Source organism: Lipophrys pholis (assembly GCF_963383615.2).
Source record: "Lipophrys pholis genome assembly, chromosome: 4".
NCBI lineage: Eukaryota > Metazoa > Chordata > Actinopteri > Blenniiformes > Blenniidae > Lipophrys > Lipophrys pholis.
Window position 1 is genome coordinate 23049689 of NC_137637.1, and position 24255 is coordinate 23073943.

The 24255-nt window shown below is 42.8% G+C and overlaps 2 protein-coding genes across 2 annotated transcripts; one reads left to right on the plus strand and one right to left on the minus strand.

The window, feature by feature from the left end:
* Positions 1–180: 180 nt before the first annotated feature.
* LOC308108077 (msx2-interacting protein) lies at positions 181–17825 on the plus strand. The gene is made up of 15 exons (XM_080460773.1): positions 181–646; positions 2006–2320; positions 5040–5516; positions 5681–5835; positions 7058–7258; positions 7379–7530; positions 7614–7739; positions 7851–7964; positions 8065–8178; positions 8261–8361; positions 8606–15662; positions 16025–16084; positions 16183–16377; positions 16471–16629; positions 16805–17825. Exons 1-15 carry the CDS (start codon positions 564–566, stop codon positions 16934–16936), a joined length of 9441 nt encoding a protein of 3146 aa, XP_080316899.1. The 5' UTR covers positions 181–563; the 3' UTR covers positions 16937–17825.
* Positions 17826–17869: 44 nt separating this feature from the next.
* prkar2ab (protein kinase, cAMP-dependent, regulatory, type II, alpha, B) lies at positions 17870–23173 on the minus strand. The gene is made up of 10 exons (XM_080460636.1): positions 22685–23173; positions 22434–22469; positions 22208–22347; positions 21554–21660; positions 21224–21377; positions 21007–21108; positions 20850–20924; positions 20693–20758; positions 20369–20507; positions 17870–20006 (listed from the first exon to the last, which is right to left on the minus strand). Exons 1-10 carry the CDS (start codon positions 22935–22937, stop codon positions 19882–19884), a joined length of 1197 nt encoding a protein of 398 aa, XP_080316762.1. The 5' UTR covers positions 22938–23173; the 3' UTR covers positions 17870–19881.
* Positions 23174–24255: the final 1082 nt, after the last annotated feature.

A 24255-nucleotide genomic window follows, 5' to 3' on the forward strand; every position in this document is an offset into this window, starting at 1 on the left:
CTCAAAAACAAATGAGACACATCCTCTATTTCCATGTAAATCCGCCTTACTCAAGTCGAGAAAATAAACAGAGCGATTTACTCTTCCACTGATTCGCCCATACTCCTCTCAATCAAACTCTGAACCAATCAGAAGGTGGAATCAGCTAGGCTACCTCGCCTCTGTCTCCTGGGTGTTTGCGTAAGAGAGGCGGGGCGGAATTCAGTGAAACTATCTGTTTGACAGTGTGGCGGCGAGCTGTGTAAGCAAACAAAAAAAAAACCCAAAGAAACGCAACTCGGAATATTTACTGAAAAAACTAGTACAAAGTTGGCCTTAGCAATTGCAGTCTATTAGAAGAAGATCACGGGGTCGCGCAGCTCGCCCTCGAGCCCTCCAGGAGCGAGCGTCATGCGCGCTCCCGCCGTCGGGTCGAGGACGCAGCAGCTCCACGGGCAGCGGGCTGAGGACTGAGGACTGAGGACAGACGACAGGCCCCGATCGTTCATTTTGTTCAGGCGGACCTCCAACCGGCACGGATTACCAGACGTGAGGGATCTTATGTGTGTGGAGACCAGCGCACGATGGTTCGGGAAACCAGACACCTCTGGGTGGGCAATTTACCCGAACACGTTCGCGAGGAGAAGATTGTGGAGCATTTTAAACGGTACGTTACGCAAGACGGAGCCCGTGTTTTGCGAGCAGCGCGCGCCAGGCGCGAGCGGGTGGTGTTACGATCGGCAGCCTGCTAGCGTTGCTAACGCAGCTAGCAACTTGGAAGTTTTTAACCACTCGGGGACTTCGTGTCCGCCGCCGTGTGCCGCGCTGCATCGCGGGGATTCGAGCCGAAGGAAAACGCGCCAGATAGAGACGCGCGGATGTAATTGTTCAGGATTCATGGTGTTTTTGTTAACTTTTGCTAACGCCGAGGGGTAATTAGCTCGGCTCGCTAGCCGACGAGCTACCACCCAACCAACCATTTTGTGGGCAGTCGGGAGGTTTTCGTGATCCCCGCGATCAAGAGGCAGCTAACGCTAGCTGACAGCAGAAGCACAGCTTGGCCCGTGTTGTTGTAATTACCGTAAAACCTTGGTCTTAACGAGGGGTTTTTCATCGTCGGTGAATGGATTTGCATTTTGTTTTTGTTTTGTTTTTTTGTTTTATTAAGTCAGATCACAGTATCGATGGCTAAATGTTAGCAGGTCGTTGCTATCGATGGCTCAGACTGAGCTAATGCTACAATTTACCGCGATTACGAATACATTTCAAACCAAAAGCCCAAAAGTGAAAAGAAAATCAAATCAAGTAAATACACCGTCTAAAGTTTATCGAAGGCTCCGCAACGTTATTCATCGTTTCCACTTTACTTGCAAAGCACTTTAGTTTTTTTTTTTTCCCCAAAGACCTCTTACATTTTACAGCCGATTTGTGTGTACAGTGAATACCGAAAATCTAAAAACAGGCTTCGAAGTAGAAAAACCCCACATTGTTGATACAGCAGCTGCGATTCCAGTCACGTGTTATGATCACTTAAAATAGCAAGCAATCAAAACAAAGTTGCGAAGTGCTTCAACGTGAAAAAATCACGTATCATTTTATAGCAAATAATGTGATTTCTATTTATTTATTTTTTTAAATCCCCATGATGGGTCAACATTTTTACTGAGTAGTTTAATTTACTGAGGATTCCTGTGTTTATCTCTTTACCCTTCCTGTTTTGTCTATGCCAGGACTCTTTGAACCAGCAACATTCAAATAACTTCCTTTCTTTTTGTGTAAGGCTTTAAGATTTAACAGTGCTCATCTACACATCAGGGATTTATTTCTGTGTCTGTACATTTTCTTCTGTGTGCTTATGATGTCACATTGTTCATATGTCTTTAAAAAGGAGGGATGTACTTTTTCTGTGTATATAGTGCTTAAGTCAACAAGTTATGGGTTATAGAAAAACATGTCTTTCCGAGCCTATGTATATGTAATTTCCCTTTTTCTCTCTCTCCTCTGTCTCATTGTAATTTCCTCTCAGGTATGGCCGTGTGGAGAGTGTAAAGGTCCTGCGAAAGCGAGGTTCAGAGGGGGGTGTTGCAGCCTTTGTGGATTTTGTGGATATCAAAAGTGCACAGAAGGCTCACAATGCTGTCAACAAAATGGGAGACAGAGACCTTCGGACTGACTACAATGAACCTGGGTCAGTCCCTAGTGCTGTTCGAGGCCTTGAAGACAGCTCCCCCTCGAGCAGTCGAGACGTAGCGGGATTCTCTAGGGGAACAGTTGGTCCAGTGTTTGGCCCTCCTGTGTCCCTTCACACCAGAGAGGGACGTTATGAACGGAGAATAGATGGGTAAGTGGACACGGCGTCCCCTTGAAATCCAGGGGAAATCTTAAGTATCGGGTGTAAAACCTAAATACATAGTGGGGTTATTCATGAGGGATTGATGCCTTATGGGGTCACACAGAGTTAATCTAGGGATCGTTCCACTTTCCATCATAATTGACTCGCCTTGCCCATGGGATCTAAGTAAATTATCTACACATTATCATTTGGTAAGGTAACTATATTTCAAGGTTTGACATCTGGTTTGGATACTACATCTGTGAGGAATATCCTGGTGAGTTTTGGATTTATTACATTCTGTGGGGAACTACCTTGGGGAGCTTTTGGATACTTTCTAATACGTTTTTCTCCGAAATACGGGATATAATCTTGATTTTCACGTGGAAACTAGAGGTTGGAAGTAAATCCCTATTATGAAGGATTCAATTTTCCCTTGAAGACATCGACGTATCATTACTGGAAGAAACTTCCATTGTGGGTTGTCAACTCTTTTTTTTTTTTTTTTTTTCCCCCACATCGTGGCAACAGCCCGTGGTTGGACTACTTTTACCATTATTTTTCTGTGTGGATACCGCCTCTTCTGGATTTACGTTTCGAACCAAGTGGATAGAAGAACTTAACGGTTGTTTTACTTCACAAGACTAAATTGCATACATCCCAGGTTATTTCAGTCCTTTTAGGATAAAATTATCTGTATGTGAAATACTTTCTCTCAAATATGGAAGCTATATCAAGAAGACTTGAACAACAACAGCGAGTATCCTGAACACCAACAAGTAAAATACGTGGAGCTATTCTTGTTTCGGGGCTGTCGGCCATGAAGAAACGTGAAGAATGCCTAGTTGGGATGTAACCTCCTGGATGTACCCATAATGGATGTACGGATGTGGACCCTAATTTGAATAGGTCTAGCTGTCATTTATGTGGATTACGGAAGTGTGGATGTAGCTGTTTGAAATCTCAATCATGAAAAGTTCCCAACTATGTTAGAAGCAGCAGAAGACTTTTTTTTTCTCGATAATATGACAATGCTATACAAAATTAAGATCTTTCAGTCAACTCACCAGATGGGATCCATCCACTGTGGAATTACGTCACGTCTATTAACCTAAGAGGATTTTTACATGCTGCAGTATGTATCTGAGAGATGGTAAATAAGTTGACGCTAACCAGTGGAATACGTTTTTTTTTAACCAATTTTTCACAGTATATGATTACTTTTTGGACACAACTGATCCAATGGGATGTATTTTGTCTTTTGGCTCCCAAGTTACTTAAACGTCAACCTGGAATCGGATGAATACTCCGATGTTCATCATCCTTTTTTTTTTTTACAATTCATATTTATTCATCAAAATTTCATGTTTCTATATTTTTTCCACATTTCCCAAAATCCATAAAGCAGCCAATTTCTGTGATTGTTTTGTTTTTTCCTTTTTTTCCACATCCAGTGAGGAGATATAAGTAGCCTAACTGTGGATTTTACATCAACAATCTACTGGCCTGTTTCTCAGTGTTCGAAGATAACGTGCGATACAATTCAAGAAAAGTTTTTGCCTAGTTAGATCAATTGAATTTTTTTTTTTTTTTTGGGGTGCCCCATGGTTTTTTATTCGGGCTCTCACATTCTGCCCTGCTAGATTTTATTTGGATTAGATTCAGTAACCTCTTTTCCAAAAAGGTTGGTATTGCTCTGCCCTCTGTATACTGTCTTTCTATAACCTTCCTTAGTGCTATGTTTGATTAAGTGTGCACTGTTGTATAGAGGAATTCGATTTATTTTAGAAGTAATTATATTTTTTTGAAGTGCACACATGCAATGTGTGTAGCACACCTCAATATTTGTATAGTTTGTTTTCCAGCTTTACCTAAATCCCCCGTCGTGACCTTTAACATTTGACAGTCATGTTTTACGTTTTGAATTTTACTTCATCAAACATCTTGTTTGAATTTTCAAGTTGAGTAGCAAAATTATCCTTCAGTTACATGATTTTTATTTAAAGTGTCAGCAATAATTTATCAACAGTCGCTCTCCAAAATTAACTCCTCCTGAACTTCCTGCAGATGTATATAGTCTGTGTTTCTACTCTAAGTAAAGTAATGCTATATTATGCTTGTATTAGCTGATGTTAAAAGTGACAACAGCAAGTTTTCTGTGATAGCTATACGAATTACTACTGTGTTTGTCGGATACATTGAGCTAAAAAAGAAAACATTTCAGGATCATAGTTATTCGGATCTATAATTTTTTTTTTTTATGTAGACAGTGTGAGTATATTATATGTTATGTGGTATTTTGATATTTTATTTGTGTAACACTTCTTGTAATTAGGGGTGCCAGCTTAAAACCTTATTAACTTTTATTCTGATCCTTCTGAATGAAAAGTTACCAAAGCAGCTCCTTCAGTGACGGTGTTGTTGACAACAGAAACACAAGTTTGATTGATGGTACTAAGTCATGAACTGATTCAATACAGAAAACTTTGACTCTACTTAGGCAAGAATGAAATGATCGCAGTTGTCACAACACTGGCATTGTTCATTTTAGCCAAACAAATCTATAGCCTGATTCTGATTCCGTTTTTGTTGTACTGGTTATTTTTCACTACAGGAAATTTTAAAGTAAATGTTTGTCTTTGCTGTCATAATAACACTGTTTTCCCTTTCCCTTTCTGTTTTTTTTTTTTTTTGTTGTTGTTTTTTTTCTTTTGTTTTTAATTCACAGTAGTTCAGAAAGTCGTGAGCGTGCATACGATCACAGCCCATATGGACATCATGACCGCAGTGGCACTTTTGACAGACAGCGTCACTACAATGCCGATTATTACAGAGACCGCTCTGTGTTTGCTGCTGCTGGCCCCGGTAGTAGTGCTATTGGGGCGACCTTCGACGCCGCAGACCCACATTTTGACGCTCGAATCCGAGACCCTTTCACTCTCACTAACTCCACGCGACGGGACCTGTACAGAGACGACAGAGGACGGCGTGTCGATAGGACTTATCATCACCGTCGGAGCCGATCATCTCATTCCTCACAGTCGAGGCACCCTTCTCCTCAACGGACCACGGGGCAAACCCCTAAAACTCCTCATTCCCCTAAAAGAGTCCCATTGTCTCCCGGCAGAGGCCCAAGGTCTCGATCTCACAGCAGATCGTCAAGCTCGGATTCCGTCAGCAGCACCAGCAGTACGGGCAGTGGCAGGTGTGACATCTGTTTTGTTGAGGTTCAATAAATTAACTCCAACTTGTGTTGTCCAAGGATAAGTCAATAGTGTTGAATGGTTTCAAAGTGTCACAATGCTTTCAAACTGAGAATGTTCTCAACATTTGTTTGTTTATTTATTTTTCTTCTCAATTGAATGACAGTGACTCAAACAGCAGCTCAAGTGACGGATCTCGAGCTCGTTCAGTTCAGTCATCGGCTGCACACGCGCCTCCACAGTCCTCCATGGTGCTCGATTCTGAAGAGCCACGTAGAAGTTTTGGAATTAAGGTGCAGAACCTACCAGTGCGCTCCACAGGTCAGTTCCGATGTCGACTCCTCGTCAACCATTCTGTTTCCTCATTGTTGACCGTTTGTCTTCTGAAATTGATCAATAACACCAGGAAAATATGCTTGTTCTACTACTGTTTATTGGGCTGCACAAAGCCCCCATCGCTGTCATAACAACTTTGTGTTCTGAACAAAGGGTCCTGAGTCATTTGATATTAGGGGAGATTGACCACCTTCTTTTGGCTGTTGTAACTTATTTCATGCCTGGTAGAGCACATTCTGTTATCCTGTGCTCTACAAAGCTATGCGTTTATAAAATGGCAGTGTAGAGAACTTAATTACACACTTGCTACATACAACATCTGTCAAATGAACGTGGCCTTTTTTTTTCTTCTCCCAACCGAAAATAACGATAAATGTGCAGTGGTGGAGGTTACACAAGTGGACTTGAGGTCGGGGGTTTGCAAGTTCGATTCTCATCGCTGACAGGTCACCACTGGGGCTCCCTGATCAAGGCCCTTGATTCCTGGCAGTTTCCTGGGTGTCGCACGGTGGCAACCCACTGCTTGTAGACAGGATGGGCCGAATGTGGACAAATGTAGAGCGGTTGTATCTAATCTGCTTTCAGTGCTATTTTACTACATACAAAAAGTAACAAATTTAAAAAAATGATATAACTGAATTTGTCACAATTCCTCTGGTGTATGGGTCACGCTGATTCAATTGTTTTTATAGCTCCACTTTTTCCTTTGTGTTTACAAAGGAGTAACAACCATTTTGAATCTTAGAGCATTTTAAAGTGCAGTTGGTGAAACAAAGAGCTTATTTCCATGTTGTTACCAACTACTATACTTCAATAGCATTTAATCCCCGATCACAACTATAAATATTATGTATTCCTATTTGCAATCTGTTGTGAGACAATGCATTAGATTGTATTCAAAAGTGTACATTATCTAATTTCTTATCCATGTCAGTGCTGCTTGTACAGAGTAACCATCTTAAAGTGCTTGAAAAAAAAACTTTGGAAATAATGAAGATTCTGACGATACTTACTCATACACATAAAACAATGATTTCGACTTGAAAAGACCATTGTTGCTTAATTAATTTAAGTTGAGGCACAGTAACTTCTATTTGAGCCTTTGAAAAAATTGTTGGATCGTCATTGTCAGTATTTCCAAAGTTTAGTTCTATTGTGTTCTTATCTGTGGTATAATACTAATTAAGTTTTTTGTTCTTTTTTGCAGACACAAGTTTAAAAGATGGACTCTTCCATGAATTCAAGAAACATGGAAAAGTTACCTCTGTCCAGATCCACGGAGCATCTGAAGACCGTTATGGATTAGTATTCTTCAGACAGCAAGAAGATCAAGAGAAAGCCCTCACCGTCTCCAAAGGAAAGCTGTTTTTCGGCATGCTTATTGAAGTCACTGCTTGGAACGGTCCTGGTGAGTGGCACTTTATGTTGCAGAAAAATATTTCCCCCAAGGGGACTTTTCAAAACTTAATGAGATTTGGGTCAAGTAGCATGGTTGAGATATTAATGATAAACCTCTTCATTACGTCAGAAACCGAGAGTGAAAACGAGTTCAGACCCTTGGATGGGCGAATAGATGAGTTTCACCCAAAGGCAACAAGGACACTGTTTATAGGGAACCTTGAAAAAACCACCAGTTACCAACAGCTCCTGGACATTTTTCAGCGCTTTGGAGAAATAGTGGTAAGTTACTATTTTTCTATAAGATATGTTGTATGTAGTGCATTTATTATTTACCTCTAATTGTCTTGTATTTTCTACTTAAGGACATTGACATCAAGAAAATCAATGGAATTCCCCAGTATGCTTTTGTTCAGTATTCTGATATTGCTAGCGTTTGCAAGGCCATTAAGAAGATGGATGGAGAGTATCTGGGGAGCAACAGACTAAAGGTAGCATCTTTAACGCAATCTGTGTCAACATTTCTAGTTTGTATATGTTTTCAAAATGATTTACCAAATTGTTTCTATGCATTACTCAAGTCGTTCTCTTTCTCCTTGAAGCTTGGGTTTGGAAAGAGTATGCCTACAACCTGCGTCTGGTTAGATGGTTTGGCAACCAATATAACAGAGCAATACCTCACTCGACACTTCTGCCGTTATGGACATGTAGTCAAGGTAAAGAGCTCAATTTCTTCTTGTTAAAGGTGTACTGTTTTTGATTGTTGTGCTGCTTTTCAAACCTAAATAATAAAAATGTTTCTTTTTGATTTTTCAGGTCGTGTTCGATCGGTTGAAAGGGATGGCCCTCATATTGTACAACAACACAGACTTTGCTCAAGCAGCTGTAAGAGAGACAAAAGGCTGGAAGATTGGTGGAAATAAAATAAAGGTAAATACATCTTTAAAAAATTTGATTTTTAATGTTGACATGTTTGTGTTCTTAACTTTTATGTGTTTATATCCTATGTTAGGTGGATTTTGCAAGTCAAGAGAGCCAGATGGCATTCTACCGATCTATGCAGGCTTCTGGTCAAGACATTAGAGACTTCTATGAAATACCTCCTGAACGAAGGTAAAACAACCATAGGGACAATTTGCATACAGCTGTTTATATATTTATTTAAAGTTTTAACACAGAAGTTTTACTAATATGATTTGGCATGTACATATATGATGATCAAAAACACTTATGTAACAATGTGCACATTATTTATGTAACAATATGCACATTATTTCTAAATTGAAGGCAACATTGTAAAGGAGTGTAACTATTTTAGGTAACGTAAAACTCTTCATTCTGTATATTCACTTTCCAGAGAGGAACGCAGACCTCCATATCATGAGTTTACAGCGGAAAGGGCCTACTTTGATAATATACGAACCCCTGGCCTTTATCCAGAGGAAGCCCGGAGAGACTATGCTGCTCGCAGCAGAGAGCGCTTTCCTGAATTGGAACATTATCAAGGGGAACACTTTGACCCACGTTATCATGAAGACCCAAGAGATTACAGGGATTACAGAGACCCCTTTGAGCAAGACATTCGAAAGTACACTTACATTCAAAGAGAGAGAGAACGAGAGCGAGAACGTTTTGAGGCTGATCGTAGTAGGTGGAGTCCTTCTCATCCACGGCGCCCTGTTACTCCAGCAGTTTCACCTTCACCATCTGAACGTACTCCCAGAGACCCTGAACGTCGTGTTTACAGCCAGTCCTCCGAGAGAAGTGGTAGCGTTAGCTCCGTTTCACCGACACAATTTGACAAAGCCGAGAAGACTCTGCCAGAGCATGCTTCAAAGAGTGACAAGACCAATCAGCCAGATCGCGTGGCTGGGGCTGAGAAAATCAAACGTGCCAAACGAAAAGAGAAAGGAGACAAAGACAAACCCGAGAAGCTTAAATCAAGGAAAGCCAAAGGGCAGTCGCCATCCAACCCTCTGCCAGAAGGGGAAATTGAGACTGGTGTTGATGGCGGTTCAGGAAAAGGAAGGGGATCAGACCAAGATGCTCTTGAGAAACAGAAATGTAAAGGCGATAATGACACTCTCACTGGGACTGTATTGTCACCTGCTCATCTGGAGTCTGTCAAAGGTGAAAAATCAGAAATTTGTAAAGGTGATAATTCAGACCTGGATGCAAGAACTCGAATAAAGAAAACCCCCAAGTCTGATTCTGGAACTGATGGGAAAGATTCGTCAGTTGATTCAGATCGCCTTGCTGCAAGAAAGAGACGCTTTGCTGATTCTGGTGGTGGAACTGTTCGACAGAAGAGAAGCAGGCATGGAGACGAGGATGGGAATCAGTCCTCAGACTTGTGTGCTACTGTCATGTATTCGAAAGAATCGGATACTGACAAACCCAAAGATTCTCAACAGAGAGAATCGAGACTTAAATCGGATAAAAGTGGTCTTCATAAGGATGGCCAAGAGGAACTTAAAACACAACGAGATAAATCTGATGCCTCTTTGGACCCACTGGAGCCAAAAAGACAACCAGGACATGTTTCATCGAGAAGATTTTCCCAGGAGAATCTTACAGACCAAAACAGTACACGAGAGCAAGATCATCATGCTGTTTTCAAGTTTAGTCAGAATTCTGAACCTACCAAAAATACCAAGACAAAGGAAGACCACGTCGATATAGATCTTTCTCAGAGTTACCGTAAGCAGATGGAGCAAAATCGACGTTTGCAGCAACAGCAACGTGAATCTGACAAACCTGACAAACCAGAAAGTCCCCATGGAAGCGAAATGGAAGACTTGGAACATCGCAGTCTTGTACATGATGTTGGAAAGCCACCCGAGGACGTCACAGATAATTTTCCATCTCACAAACTGAAGAAACAAGACCAGTTTGATGCAGAGTCTGTAACAAAGAGAGAGCGTGTCTACAGAAGCTTCAGACACAAAAGTGAGGATCCTGATTGGAACAACAGCTCATCTCCAGGACGTCAGCACTTCTCTCGTCACAGAGATGAAGACTTTGTGGATGCTCCTCAGAAAGAGCTTAAAAGAAGTGATGAGAAAAATTATCCAGATTTGGATTCGTTAGTCAAAAAGACACCCAACACTCAGGTAAACAAAAACATTTCTTTACTTGGTATGGAAGAAGAGCAGCAAAAGAGATTGGAAGGCAGAGTTAAACAAGACTTGTTACCCAATATAAACTTTTCGAGAAGTTTAAATAAGAACATTCACAATCGAAAGCGATTAGAATATGGAATTTGGCCAGACTTGGAGCCTGGTGAAGTTCGTTCCGACTCTGAAGAAGACAGAGATGCCAAGCCTCATTCTCCTGTGCCCTCTACATCTATGCCCTTTTCTCAGAGGCAAAGGCCTGACAGGTTTTCAGACCCCAAACTAGCGCAACTTGAAAGGAACAAATTCTATTCTTTTGCCCTTGATCAAACTATCACTCCTGATACAAAGGCTCTACTTGAACGTGCAAAATCCCTCTCATCTTCCAGAGAAGACAACTGGTCATTTTTAGATTATGATACTCATTTCGCGGGTCTTCGTAACAGAAAGGACACTGAGAAAGTAGAAGCAACACCAAGACCGACACCTCTCTGGTACATGAAAAAGAAGAAGATCCGAAGTGGATCAGAAGATAAACTTGATGACAGGAAGGAGGAGCCTAAGCCAGAAGAACAAGAACGCAGGGAACTATTTGCTTCCCGCTTTCTTCACAGTCCTGTCTTTGAGCTAGACTCCAGACGACTTCAACATCTGGAACGCAGACATGAAGAACCTGAGCAAATCCAGCAGCCTGGGCAGCAAGCGACGGTTGATGGTGACCCTGACTCTGGTCCAGTTGTTCTTTTTCATAGTCGCTTTTTAGAGCTGACAAGACAACAACAAAAGAATAAGACTCAACAGGTACAGGAAGTTAAAGGAGAGGTCATTCTCCCAGACGAGAGTAAAGTAGAAAAATCACCAGTTCAAGAGCAGCAAGCCCAGCAGCCAGTAGAAACTGTTGAATCTATAGAGCCAGAAATTAAGCCCATCAGTCCAGCTGAAGAACTGATCCCTGAACCTCAACTTCTACCTGCTTCTACACCCCAATCTATCAAAAACAGTCCTCCATTGGAAGAAAGATTTGTTGTGCCAAATCCATCCCCTGATAGTCATCCCCCTATGTCGTTCATAAAGGCAGAGGTAAAGGAAGAGGTGAGAGAAACCGAACATGTGCCAGTTCTCCCCTCACCGACTGAAACACCAGATCCTGAACATGCACCTGTTGTCATGTCTGAACCCAGCTATTTGGGGAATAGGGTCAAACTTTCTCCTCTTTTTGAAGGGAAAACAGATGTGACCACTGAGGAAGTGAAGCCCCCAGTCTCGGAACAACCTTGTCAAAATTCTTATGAAGAGTTTATTAGCAGTTCTGAACCAGAGCTGGATCCTGAGACAACACAACCAGAAGTACTTGAAGCTACGAGTCCAATACCTGCTAGTTTAGATGAACAGGACATTGTCAAGAAAGAGCCTTCTCCTGCTTGTAAAGTACAAGAAGAGCCTGAAGAAGAAAAGAAATCTCAAATGGATGAAGTGCATATGCCCAATGACAGTGACACAAATGAAGAGCCAGTGTCATCTCAGAAAGAGAACAAAACAAAAGAATTGAAAAATAAAAAAGGCAAGCAATCTCCTGCACAAGTTCCTTCAGTTTCCATCATGTGTACTTCTGGTTCTGAGAAACAAGCTACACGCAAGAGTGAGCGCATTGACAAAGAGAAGCTAAAACGTGGTTCATCCCCAAGAGCTGAGCGAAAATCTACGGCAAAATCTCCCATTCATGGATCAGATCCTGATACAGTAGACCAGAGCAGATCAAATACTCGAGCAAGACGAAGGAATGTTAGATCTGTATATGCCAACTTACCTGACGATGATGCACCCGTTTGTTCTGGAAAGGAAATTCCAGAGTCTCCACGCTCAGCGCGAAAGCGAGGTACTGACAAAGATGCCACGCTACAAAATACTGACCTTGATCCACCAGCTCCAGCCCCTGTAGTAAAACGGGGACGTCCTCCCAAGAATCGTAAACTACGTGATGCGATTTCAACTGCTAAGGTGGAAAAAGCTAAAATAGACAATAAAGACACTGATTCAAATGAATCTGAAAGTGGTGAACGAACCCCAAGAACATCTAAAGGCAAAGCATCCCCTCATCTTGCAAAGAGTTCAACAAACCAGACTTTTGCAGCCCAAGGATCTGGGTCTACAAAGAAGGGGGACAAAACTCAGGGAACTGATGATCATGAAATGGATTTCACAGTTGAAGATGCTTTGACTTTTCAAGACTCATCAAATCCGTATAAAGATGATTTATTGAAAATTGAGCAAAAGAAAGAGGAGAAAGACAAGCAAAGCTCTGAACTGATTAAAGATAAAGAAATTAGCCTCCATGAAAATGCCGGTGAGGCTAAATCAAATGGCAAAGAGACTGAGTCTGTTGTTTTAAAAGAGAAACCCACTGACAAGGTTGTTAGAGGAAAATCTAAATTGCAAAAGACAAAGCCTCACGTCCTCAAGAACCTCAAAATTAGACTCAATGTAACTGAGGTGAAAGATCTTCTTCAATTGGGGGACGAAGAGATTGTGAGTCAAGAAGACTCATCAAAAAAGCCCATACCTATTGTCCACAGTGATCATATTTCAAAGTGCCCTGATAAAGAGGAAAAGGAAAATGCTACAATGGAGAATACCCCGGAAACCTCAAAAAGCTTGATATCGCAGGAGCTAGAGTTGGAACAGGCTGTCGAGAACATTGCAAAACTCACGGATCCAACTTTTCCAACCGAGCTGCCAGCTCCCCCTGTCCCACCAGCAGAAGTAAAAAGTGATCCAGAGGAAGAAAAACCTTATCCTGCTAGTGAGACAGAGCTCATGGCTGCCATCGACTCAATAACTGCAGAGGATACAAATGCACCTTTAACCCAAGCACCTCCACTAAGTGCAGATGTAGGTTCTGAACCTGAGGTCCAAGACTTCATTCAACCAGTCAAAGATGAACCTGAAACTCCATCGAATACACAGACTGAGCTCACTTTCCCAAACACACCCAAAAAAGGATCCAGAAAACCAAAAACACCAAAACGTCCTAAAGGCCAAAAGCAAGTAAAAAAGGATTTAAAGGAAGAACCTGCATTAACAGAGGAAGTGACAAAGCCTTTAGCAGAAAGCAAAGTATCTAATGTGAAAGAGGTTTCTGAACCACCTTCATCGGCAGCAACTGCAGCAGTTATTACCACTGCTACCTGGAAGCCAGAACCTGAACTATTGGATGTCAAAGCAACAGATACGAAAGTGGAGTCTACATTGTCTTCTGAGGAGCAATCTCAGAAATCTATTTATCCCCATGCTAAAAGTCCAGTGGGCTCAAAACAACAACTGATCTCATCTGATTGTGTCTCCTCTCCACATCCATCACTGACCAACAGACCAAATATCAGACTAATTACATCGATCAGTATTCCTGCCTCGCCACCCGATTGGCAACAACATCCTAAAGACACAAGTGTTTCCTTCAAACCGGTTGTATCGTTGGGAGCCAAGGAAAACCAGCCATTATCAACCGACTTTGAAAACACAGATGCTGATCTTGGTACAAGTGATTTGAGACAGATTCTTATGAAACACAAAACTGTTCCTCTGCCAGGGAGCATTCCTGTTCCCACCACTTTGCCCAACCTTCGAGATCACAACCCATCTGAAAGTAATACTCAACTCTCAGTTCTTGTGTCAAATAAGGCGCCACTCCCCGATAGCAAAGCGCAGATACATCCTGTCCCACCAATTGTTCGACCTCCAGCCTCCCTAACGTCTCCTGAGACTAAGTCGGTCATCTCAGTTATTTCATCCACAGTGGCGTCTGTTATTAGTCGTGTTCGCAACCCTCCTGAGCCTGAGGACAAAGTGAGCATAAATGTTGGAAATCCTTGTGTGGATATGACCCAACCCAAACAAACTTTCAGGACCAGTAAAGATGATAGTGGATCGTACCATGGGCCATTGAGTGATGATGGAGCAAGTTCTGCATGTTATGTTACTGGGTCTCTCCCCGGGTTGAGAGTGAATACTCGTGAAGGAGTGGTGGTCTTGAGTCATTCAGGTCAGAAAAAGGAGGGACGCCAGCGAATTTGTACAAAGCTGACGCAAATTCCACAAGCAACAGCAGGTGATATAGAATCTCAGCAGTTGGTGTCCATGTCACAGATTAATAAGCAGGACCCGTATGGTCATTCTCAGTCCGGACTTCAAAAAGGGCCTTCATCACAGTCAGATCATGGACATGCTGGAAAACAACAGTCCGCTCTATCCATCAAGCAAGAGAGTACTAGTTTGGAAAAGATGGACGCTAGTTACATACCTGGACCTCAAGGAGTAGTGAAGCGCATCACACCGGGTAACCAGCAAGTAATGAGTTACCATCAAGAATACATGTCAGCAAAACACCAAAAGAAAATGGATAATGCTGATTCTCACGGTGCAGATGGGACTAAACCACCTTGGACTTCTGCTGTGAGTCCTTCAATAAGCCCACATTTGCCCTCCCCGCCAGGAAACCATGTAGGTTTTGTTACAGCACCTGGTGACCGAGCTACTTCCCATCTCAGCGGGATCAAACAGGAACCTCGTTCCCCACGCAAGTCAGGCCATCCACACTCTCCATTCACAAAAGGGTCCTCACCTATTGGCTCCTCATCACCTAAAGGCCTTCCAGTGATGTTATCGTCGGGCCTTCCTGCCATGCAGCAGTTCATCACAGGTGTACATCATCCAGAGCAGTCTGTTATCATGCCACCTCACAGCGTGCCTGGAGGCTTAGGGCGGATGTCTCCTCATTGTGTAAGCCAGTCTATTTCAATGGGACATCTTGTCCAAGGAGATGTTCGAGTCAATACTCCAACCCTGTCTGTGATGAACTATGGGATGCATAGTGAGATGGAAAGTCTCCAGTCGGACCCTCGGGGGACTGTCCAGTTACAAACATATATGGCACCGAGTGACAGACGAGTCCTGTTACACCCACAAGGCGAGCGTTCGGCTGCTGATCCTCATTCTGGACACATTCAAGAAAATATTCCGCCTTCTTCACCAAGACCACATGTTTTGCCCAAAGCCGTGTCTGACAAAGATCTAACGAAGTCACTCGAGGCAAAGAGGCCGCACTCACCTCTGCCCAAGGATGCAATGATAGGGATCAGGCAGTCCGGAGGGGCAATAGCATCTCCTCAGAGAGTTCAGCTCATGCCACCAGGACCAAGTGCCTCGTTTCCAGAGTACTCAGGACTGTACCAAAACCCAAGAAGCATTCATTCTCAGATCCCAGCGGTGTCCCCAGTTGGACTCAGTCAGCCTCCCACTATGGTGAGTGTCCTGCATGTCATTTATAATAGGTCTATGCAGATTAAACCATTGTCATTACTGCTATCTGACTTGACATTTGCATTCCGCTTGACAAAAATTCCTGTTTACAATTTTGTTCATCCAATGACTATAAATAACTTTGCACAATATGATGCATTCAGATTACCAACAGTACTTTCCAGATTAAACTCTTTCAGAATTATTTTACTGCTCATTTTTTTCGATTTATGCTCTTTTGATGCAAAGGATTCAGAGATGAACAATTTGTTTAGACAACTGATCTCAGCAAGTATGTGAACTGCGTTCTGGTGGTTTTCTTTTCCCAATACTGCTCTAATAACAATATTTTCTTGAATACTCAGGGTACTGACCTGCGGGTGAAACCAGATGGAAAGACGACACAGAACGTTAATATACTCACTGTAAGAAACTCTTGCCATAACGTGATGTACTCAGAGTTAATACGTCTGAACAAGATCGTCTCACAGAGCTTTCGTTGTTTTGTCTGGCATTCAAACAGAAATATCCAATAGTGTGGCAAGGCCTGCTGGCACTGAAGAATGACACGGCTGCCGTCCAGTTGCATTTTGTCTGCGGCAACAAAGCTTTGGCTCATCGATCACTGCCTTTACAAGAAGGAGGAGCTCTTCTCAGGATTGTCCAGAGAATGAGACTAGAGGCTTCACAACTGGAAAGTGTAGCCAGAAGAATGACGGTATATTTCGCTTCACTCTCATTTAAGTATTGGCTTTTTTTTTTCCTTCATTCTTCTCACATTATGAACTCTTTTTGTCTTTTTTGTCTGCAGGGAGATACTGACTACTGTCTTCTCCTTGCGCTGCCTTGTGGACGAGATCAAGATGACGTCCTGAATCAAACTCAAGCCCTGAAGTCAGCGTTCATCAACTACTTGCAGGCAAAGTTGGCTGCCGGCATCATCAATATCCCCAACCCAGGTTCAAATCAGGTAGAGAATGACACTCTGCTTGTTTACAGGATTTTCAAAAATCTAAACAAGGAAACATTTAATCAGAATGAAAGGGCTTCATTCAGACAATGTTCACATAAGGTTTTAAATTTTTTTTTAAAAAGTTCATTTCATGTTCATAAATGATTTGTCTTGTTTTCTTCTTTCTTTCCAGCCCGCTTATGTGCTCCAGATCTTCCCACCGTGCGAGTTTTCAGAGAGTCACTTGTCACAACTTGCGCCCGACCTCCTCAACAGAATCTCCAGCATCTCGCCACACCTCATGATTGTCATCACCTCTGTGTAACCTTCACTGCCGGGGAGCGTTCCCCGCAACCCACGTCCTACAGATGAGCCTCAGGAAACCAGAGGAATATAAAAGATTGGGTTTTTTTTTTCTTTTCTTTTCTGTTGTCTTTGTTCCCTTTTCTGGACACAATGGAAAGTTGTAGGATTTACCCAATCAACAGTTTTTAATTATTTTTGCATCAGTCTTTTTTTTTCCCCCTCTTCAGTCACTCCTGTCTGGTGTGTTTGTCCTTCTTGAAAGAACTCAGGGATGGACCAAGCCAGCACGAGACTTACTTGACCATTTCTCTGCTGTATTTCTATTTATTGGAGTTTTATTTTAATGTTCGGATTTGAGAAAACAAGGTGACGATCTTCGACGAACACAAATCTGACCGGGCGGCTTGTTTCCTTCATCGGTTTCACTGATTGACAATCGTTTCGTCACGAGAGCGGATCATGGAGGCCGATGAATGGCGGCGGATGAATCAACATTTCGACATGAAATATTCAAATGATCATGTGTGGACTCCCTTCTCTTTAGAGGAGAGAGGAATAACCTGTAAAGTGACTGAGACCCTGGCGAGGACCACATTATTTCAACAACTCTCCCAGATCGGCTGGTTTTTCTCACACTACTGAAGCAGTCACGTGTCTGGCTCCTGCCTCTACATTGAACAAGCTACGGTATAATTTGGGAGTTTTTGAATACAGGACCTTGTAAAATGTTTTAAATATTTAAGCAGAACTTGGACGACTTAATAGAGACATGAACTCTGGGACTTTGACCAAGCAGAGCGTGGACATTTAGATGGATCTCTAATTTTTGGGTGTAAATACTTGTAACACAAGAAGGTTGGCAGGCTCTTGTGTGGAGTCTGCTGATGGCACTTCATATTTTGTAACTCAAATAAAAAAAAATTAAAAAAAATCAGAAATTGTTTTTTTTTTTCAACTTTATTTTTATGTCATCTCTGATTTCATTCAATCCACTTACATCATTGAGTGATGGCTGAGTTTCTCATTTTAGACTTATTTGCAGATGTGTGAATGTGGCCAACGCTGCTGAATCAGTGGAAAAACTCATCCACCAGCTTATATTTCACTACAAAGATTCAAATAGAACAGAATCAATGATTGTTGGTGAATAAAAAACATGAACGGTTATTTAAATATTCAGGATCGTCTTGGTACAGTAACTTCACAAAAAAAGGTGGTACCCACAGCTTTGAGTGTTCAACGTAGTGATAATAAAACTTTTAAAGGAGACATATCATGCTTTTAAATCCTTCCTTTTTACATATAAATCATACAGTTGTGGTCTATACAACGCGGAACTGCAATGCTTGGGTCTGAATTCCTCATTATTATAGCTCCACAGGCCCCTTTTCAACCCCTTTTCTGATGTGCTTCTGAGAGCAACTCGTTTTGGGGCGGTCTCTTCAAATGCAAATGAGACACTTCATACCCCGCCTCCTCTCCAGGTTGCAGAGGTGATACTCGGTTCAACGCCACCCTGTTCGGCCATCTTTGTAGTTTGATAGAACAGATACAATTATCTAGCGGCGCAGAAACTTTATATTCACACATTATTTACAAAATGTCAACAACGGAAGATTTGTCCATCCAGCCATACATGTTGGAGCCAGAGTCGGACCCGGCGGAGCGAGATGAAAATGACGATGATGCACCTACAGAACAACGTCTTCATATGGATGTAACGCAATGGTGTGTTACTATATTTACACTAACTTCTCCATCCATGCCCACTACTACAATACTGCCTGTATTACAACGACTATTTAACACAGAAGTTACATTATAATCTAAAACGAGCACACAGCGCTAACATATGAAGACGGTGCAACTGCTAATGCTAACAAAACAATGACAGGGACGTCTTATCATCACACTTTTTAGCGTTATATACAGCTTACCGAAGTGCTCTGTTCGTCGTCTCCATAGATAGAAGGAACTGACCGCTCAATCAGACGAAGTCTTTCGGCAAATCCTTCTTTATACTGGCGGAGGTTGCTGAAGCAGTCGTCCTTAAAGTGATTCGCGCACACAAAAATGACCTTACCCACAGATGTGGGTACATTTCTGTGAAAAATAAAACTCAACCAGGCACTTCGAAAAGGTTCTGATGCTGGGAGACGGTGTAACGAAGCTTGTGGGTTACTACATCCAACAACCGAACATTTCGACTTATCCTCTCGTGACTTCGGTTGGACTACAAAATCGCAGCGAGAAACAAAAATGGCGGATTGCTCGAAATGTCGATGTCCTAATTTGGCAGTTCCGCTGAGAATACTGTGACGTCATTGTTCAAAAAACGTAATAGAGAATAGAAAAATCGAAACCGATCGCAAAATATGACCAAAACAGAATATAAAGATATCAACGGAGCACCTGAAGAGACTACTTTGAACTTTTCTGTACTTCTAAACACTAAATATACAACAAAATGCATTTAAGGGCTAAAAAATTGGATTTAGCATGATATGTCCCCTTTAAGCAACAGTGCAGACATTCATTAACAGACACACAGCTAGATTTGGTAAAAACAGTTTTTATTTAAATTGTTGTTCACTGAACCTAATCAGAACAACTCAAAACTTAAGAAAAATAGGTGCAATCTGAAAAAGTATGAATTATTCTAGTACTATAACTCTCACCATGAGCTACTTCTGCATTACTACAGGCTTTACTGACAGTTCAGTTCCTGGTCTTGGTGTTGTGGTGGTCTGGTTTATGGTCTCAGTTTCTTCTTGTTCAAGTAACAAAGAAAATGTACAAATATACTGAAATCAACAACCATTTCTACACTGATTGACGGGGTAGATCGTTTTCCTCGGTGCAGAGCTGCACGGGGAACGATCACTTACTCACTATGACACTGTGTTTTAACCTTTGGGGGAGACCGTGTGCTACATGCATACTAAAGTCTGGTAATCGTGTTTCCTAGTGTTTCAAATCGTCACTGGAGCCAAACAGCGCCACCAGCTGGTCTTCATACTGAGAGATGTTCCTCTTCATGATGTTCATGCAGGGTCCCAGCAAACGCTCGAACGCCTGGATGTCGATTACTGCCAGAGAAGAGAAGTGACACGTTTAGATTCATGACACCACAGGCTGACGGTGCTCTCGCTCTCTCGCTCTCTCTCTCTCTCTCTCTCTCTCTCTCTCTAACTATGATACAACTGAAATGAAGGTAAATTAACCTAAAATGATAAAATAAGGTCCTATTTGACTTTTCACAGTAAAAGCTCCCACCAGGCTTCCTGTGATTATTTTTCGCTCTCGATCCCAACAGCTGCTGAAAAGATCTTTTACATATGGTGAAAGCCGAGCACTCAGCCAAAAGTTACTGCTTCTCTCATGCACCCATCACTAAGGGGCAGAGGGGATCGTAGAGTTAAGCGCTTCGGAGACCGAACAAGGGGCATACCTAACAACTTAGTGTCTCCCACCGCGTAAACTGAAGCTGCTCGCGGTTTGTTGGTGACCAGAGCCAGCTCGCCGAAGTACTGTCCTCTGGAGCAGCGAGCCACCTCCACCTCCATGTTGTCCTGCTGACCCGCCTTCGTCTGCAACACACACACACACACACACACACACACACACACACACACACACACCTGAGCCTTCAGCCAAAACATTACAACCACCTCCAGGAAGCGGTCGTCTATACAACCAGTCAAGGGGATACTCATAACTTTTTTTTTTTTAAATCTGCACCCTGTATACTTGTGGTTCTCCAAGAGGTACTCACTTTGCTTTTGATCATAATTCTCACTTGTCCTGATTCCACAATGTAGAAACAGTCAGCTGTGTCGCCCTGCGGGGGGAACGATGAGCACGAGCATCAGCATCACTCCTCGGAAAATAGAAACATCCAAAGACAAGACGACAGACGTAAAACAGCACACCTGAGTTATTATCTGCTCCCCGTCTTTAAAGGCTCGGGCTCCCAAGACGTCCACGATCTTCATCCTCTCGGAGAGCTGCGGGCAAGTCAGGACAACTCAACTGCTGATGAACCGAAAAACACAAAGTGACGTCGTCTCGTTTGTTTGGTGCACAAACCTCCAGAGATTTCAGAAGGGGAACGCTCTCGATGAAGGCCTCATACATCCTCCTCTTCTTCGCATTGTTTTTCACAATCAGTCTGTGGAAAGTGGCTCGATCCTGCAAACAGCAGCAGGGTGTCGGGTTTCCATTTCAGCTTCACTCTTTCGGGTTCATTCCAATCTACCGCCATGTTTCAAGACACGCCGTGACCTCGTGCGGGTCGCCGACTCACCATGGCCCACAGGGCGCCTTCTTGTGTCGCAACGATGGTGGCACCTCGGGGCGTGTTGTACATCAGCGCCAGCTCGCCGAAGCTGCCCTTGTTGTCATACTTTCCCACACACAGACTCTTCCCGTCTTTTTCCACGAAGATGTCGAACGTTCCTCTGGAAACGAGCAGAGGAGCAGAAAGTCCGTTATGCTTCCATGCTGCTTCACACACACACACACACACACACACACACACACACACACACACACACACACACACACACACACACACACACACACACACACACACACACACACACACACACACACACACACACACACCCTCACTCACTTCTCTATGACGTAGAAATTGTCCCCGTCCTCTCCCTGGTCGATGATGTGCTCCTCAGGTTTGACAAACACCTCAAACATGGCGTCCAAAACCTCGGAGAACTGCTCCTGGAGGACGTCCAACAACACAGGGCAGGTTTTACTTTTCTTACTTTTAGCTCGTCTTCGGTCAGACACACACGTTTGACTATATTTTCCCGCGGTTCAGTGTCACATGACGTGACGAATATGATTCCAGTGAGAATTAAGAACGTCAACAGAGTGATGGACAGGATATTGAGGATATTCATGTATTGCATGTTGCTGGAATTGTTGCCTGAAAGTTGAAGTGTTGAAGTGTAAAAGTGCCATTTCAGTGGATTTACTTTAAACCAAAGATGAAGGGTTGAGGAAGGCACTGATTGCATTTAACGTTTGGCGCCACTATTCAGTTTAAATCAGCTCCAATCCAAAAGGTTTAGTAAGTCTGACTTCATGGATTTTTTCCATCTAGGAAAGATCAGTATTTTCCTCCATAAAGGAATATATATATATCTCTGGGTATTGAAGTTCTAATGACTCATTTTTAAACCAACTGCCACATGAGTCCAGATACTTCTTTGGCTTGATCTTTCATACGTATCAGCCGCCTGCTAAGGTCTGCATCACTCTGCACCTGCTCCAGTGTCTTAAACAGCAGGATGTCTCCGCAGGCGTCCTGCAGCCGCCGCCGCTGCTCGTCCGTTTTGGGATGCACGATCCGAGGCTCGGTGTCGTCGTCTTCATCTTCATCGGGGTTGTAGGCCTCCGCGCAAACTGCCGCAGGACAAACGAGGTCAAAACTACAGGACGCGTGTACAAACGTTTCAAGCGTGTTGACGTGTTTTTGTCCAGTTCCTGACCTGAAACTCTGCGGTTGTATTTGGCCGTGGTGGACTCTGCAGGGAGAGACGGAGGTCAGTGCTGCTGCGCCTTACTGTCACCACAGGGGCAAAGGTTTGCTATTGTGGGACACTATGGAGAATGCAAGACATATGTCCACATGTCCACATAGCTTTACGCAAACATCATACATTACATTTATATTTATCGACAAGCGCAAAATAAAGACTTTCTTCAACTTGTCTTTCAGGGGGGCTGCGGTAATACTCACTGATGGTGTCTTTCTCCTCCACTTCGTCGTCTTTCTTGGCTTCAGTTGAGTTGGTCTCGAAGGTGACTCCTCGCCGTGCGGACTTGGTGCTGCGCTTCTTGGCCCGCGGCTCATTTTTCTGGCCCTCCAGGACGCGAGTGAAATGTTGCACCGCAAACTCCACCAGGTTTGGAGGCCTGCGACGGAGCACCTCCACCGTGTACTCCTGCAGCAGCTCCTTCAAACCAGCCGGGATCTCGACAGCACTCATCATCCGGGATCAGAAGTGAGGGGCGTGAACTTAGAATTAAAAAAGAAGAAAAAAAAAGAAAAGAGAGAGAGACTTCTAGAAGGCCATGATTTTCTCTGATCTCAGCAAATGAACACCTGAAGCATCAAAATACAGCGTCGGCAGCAGTAAAGGCCCCATGAATCTAACAAACATACTACAGGCTCATCGTCACAGAGAGAAAACGCTCCTCCTCCTCCTCCTCATCCTCATCCTCTCTCACTCAGCACAGTATTGATGTCTTTCGCTGGCACGGCCTGTTGGAAAGTATTGACCAGGACTTTTTCGCATCACATGTAATTAAGGGCGGTCATGTAATGGATTGTGCCTCAGAACCGGGCACTGCAGGCCACGCTCCATCAGAGAGCCACAGAGCCTCACATGCAGGAAATGTGAAATGTGTTTCTTTTTGGTAGAAGGTGGGTTTTTTATAGAGATTTTATGCTTTGACTCCATTTAGCTGCTGGAGGCAGTACATCAAATCCTAATGTAATATTTTAGTCTCCTGCATTGAGTACTTCATGGCAGAAGCGTTTAGTTGAAATTGTTTGTTCCTTCGTTGAGTTTGCTTTCACGGTTCAGAAGCATGTTGGATGTTTTCTGGATGTTTGGATTGCTTTAAATGTAGTTGTATTTATATTCTCATCATGTTTATTTTTGTGTTTTTCCTCCTTTTTAGTCTCCCTCATTTCTGTCGATCATGTTTTTCAGTATGTGTAAATGTTGGTCATTTTGTAACGCTCACTTCCCGTTCATGTCCAGCCTGTCTGAATCTTTCATGCCAGTGAAGGTGGAGGATGCCTGGACTTTGGGCGGAGCAGCCGGCTGAGCCCCCACCCAGCCGGCGACAGTGGCTGGTGGAACACAAATAACCCGGATCAATAAAAAAAAAAAAAAAACAAGCGAGCACTTCACAGACTTCCAAACATTGTTTTAGGGCTGCGAGAGCCGTCATGAAGAAAGAGCTTAAATCTCACATCGCCAGATTCAGACTTTCCTTTTTTGTCCACTGATTTGTGGAATTGTAGATTTGTTTTTGTTTTGCTTTTCATGCTTTTGCTTAAAAAGATTTATTAGTGAAACTTTGTGCCGTTGATTCATATTTGTTGTTCGTTTCTGTTTTTACCATTATCCCCATAAAAAAAAAAAACAAATAAAACGGACAAAACTATGTAGCTGCATTTTCATATAGAGATCAGTGAGGACGGTTTATTGCAAACTTATTAGATTCTTCGGTGACAATTGAAATTGTCGCCTTCAATAATCAGTCGCAGAAGGTAGAAATGAAAAATGATTTCCATTG